At 41.8% G+C, this 1937-nt stretch overlaps 1 protein-coding gene across 9 annotated transcripts in view; it reads left to right on the forward strand.

The window, feature by feature from the left end:
- Nucleotides 1-1937, forward strand: part of FAM184A (family with sequence similarity 184 member A) — a 189913-nt gene that overhangs the window by 116925 nt on the left and 71051 nt on the right. For 7 of the 9 annotated variants that reach the window (XR_003091708.1, XR_003091710.1, XR_003091709.1 and 4 more), the window contains one exon: nucleotides 1312-1353. The exons of the other annotated variants lie outside the window; for them this stretch is intronic. Coding sequence is in view for 4 of the 7 variants with exons in the window: in XM_025191337.1 (XP_025047122.1) it covers nucleotides 1312-1353 (42 nt within the window). In the remaining 3 variants the exon portion in view is untranslated. The remainder of the gene's footprint in view (nucleotides 1-1311; nucleotides 1354-1937) is intronic. 9 annotated transcript variants of the gene reach the window in all.

The raw sequence follows: 1937 nt of genomic DNA on the forward strand, positions 1-1937 counted from the left end.
GCAGGGCTAACCGGACCTTATCGTGCATCCACAGATGCATCTCGAGTAGGGCCAAGGAAGTGATCCTCCCCCTCTACACGACACTGGTCAGGCCGCAGCTGGAGTACTGTGTCCAGTTCTGGGCACCCCACTTCAAGAGGGATATGGACAACATTGAGAGGGTCCAGAGGAGGGCCACCCACATGATCTGGGGACAGCAGGGCAGACCCTACAATGAGAGGCTACGGGACTGAACCTGTTCAGCCTTCACAAGAGAAAGCTGAGGGGGGACCTTGTGACTGTGTATAAACTCACTAGGGGGGACCAGAAGGGTTTGGGGGAGACCTTGTTTCCCCTAGCGCCCCCCGGGATAACAAGGAATAACGGTCACAAGTTGTTGGAGAGTAGGTTTAGATTGGACATCCGTAAGAACTACTTCACAGTTAGGGCGGCTAGGACCTGGAACCAACTTCCAAGGGAAGTGATGCTGGCTCCTGCCCTGGGGGTTGTTAAGCAGCAGCTTGATACCTACCTGGCCGGGGTCATTTGAGCCCAGTTTTCCTCCTGCCCAGGCAGGGGGTTGGACTTGAAGATCTACAAGGTCCCTTCTGACCCTACTTCTATGATTCTATGATCATCTTCTATATTTATTTCCTGCAATTTGAATAAAATAATTGGGACCTTCTCATTTATCTTCTTTTTGTAGATTCAGGATGAAGAAGGATATTTTTGTTCTTTTGATACTCTGGCAAATATTGGTCCAAATTACCGAATTGAAGACACTAAGAAGCCAAGTTGGTGTAAAAATATCTGTTGTCTCATTGAAAAATCCATCTGCTTGATTGACATAAGTGAGAAAAGGGAAAAATTATCATTCTGGATTAGAGTGTAAACTAGATGCCCTATTTCCAGTTGTAAAATTGCCCTCAAGTAAAGTATATACTTGATAGCTTTTTCCAAACATATAAAGCTGAAAAACCAACAAATGCATCAATTCAGAGAAATGCAAAAAATGTTCAGTTGCATTATATTATATTATATTGAAAGGGATATTGGTATGCTGTACACTTGTAATATGGGATAGGAAATGAAACAGAATGTTTTCCCTCATGAGTATACTTCATTCTGTTCTGTGTTCAGTGGTTTATATAGAAAGTCATAGCAAAAAAATTTTTGTCTGTCTAATTTTTTTCCAAACAGTTTTCAACTTAATTTTCCCTGGTCAAATTATAATTAATGTTCTATGTTTTACTCTCCCTTCTTTATCCCTTTTTCTTTCACTTAGTTGATTTCTGAATGTTTCCCTTTATTCCTGTGATCTTTTCTTCATAGCGGCACTGTCTCGGTGAAGCTTTGCATAAATCTATCAGCAATGTAAGTGAGTTGCACTTACAATTTGTACACAAAGGGCATGCTTGCACCTATAAACTTGCATACCTTTCTATGTTGCTTTAAAGCTTTAGCCTGTGAAGATAAATATGTGACAATATTGGAGGGAAGGAAATGTAAGCATCTGGTTAACAAAAGCTTCTATAACTGCATTCATTCATCTGTGGAAGTGTGCATACCATTTGACATCTAACACTACATGGCCTTAATATATGCAGCATTTTATGTGATGTTAAGCAAGCTTGCAAGCAATACATTTGCGCATTGTAAAGCTTTCTATGAAGCATGAAATTAATGACGCTGTATTACAGTTTGCAATTCATAATACAAATCTTAATTGTTTAAATATTACTATATTTCTTTCTATTTTAGCTATCAACTTTTGTAATCTTTTGAAAGACCTAGATTGGGGCGGTCCATTTTCTGGGCAGCAGGGGACAAAATGCCTCATGGGCTGCAGTCCCAGGGGCCTCTAGCTATGTAGGTGTCCCCCCTCCCCCACCCCGGCTCTCCCCCACCATATGGGCAACACAGTGCACCCTCCCCCCACCCCATCACACACAGCACAG

This window comes from Alligator sinensis, unplaced genomic scaffold, assembly GCF_000455745.1.
Source record: "Alligator sinensis unplaced genomic scaffold, ASM45574v1 scaffold1343_1, whole genome shotgun sequence".
Taxonomy (NCBI): domain Eukaryota; kingdom Metazoa; phylum Chordata; order Crocodylia; family Alligatoridae; genus Alligator; species Alligator sinensis.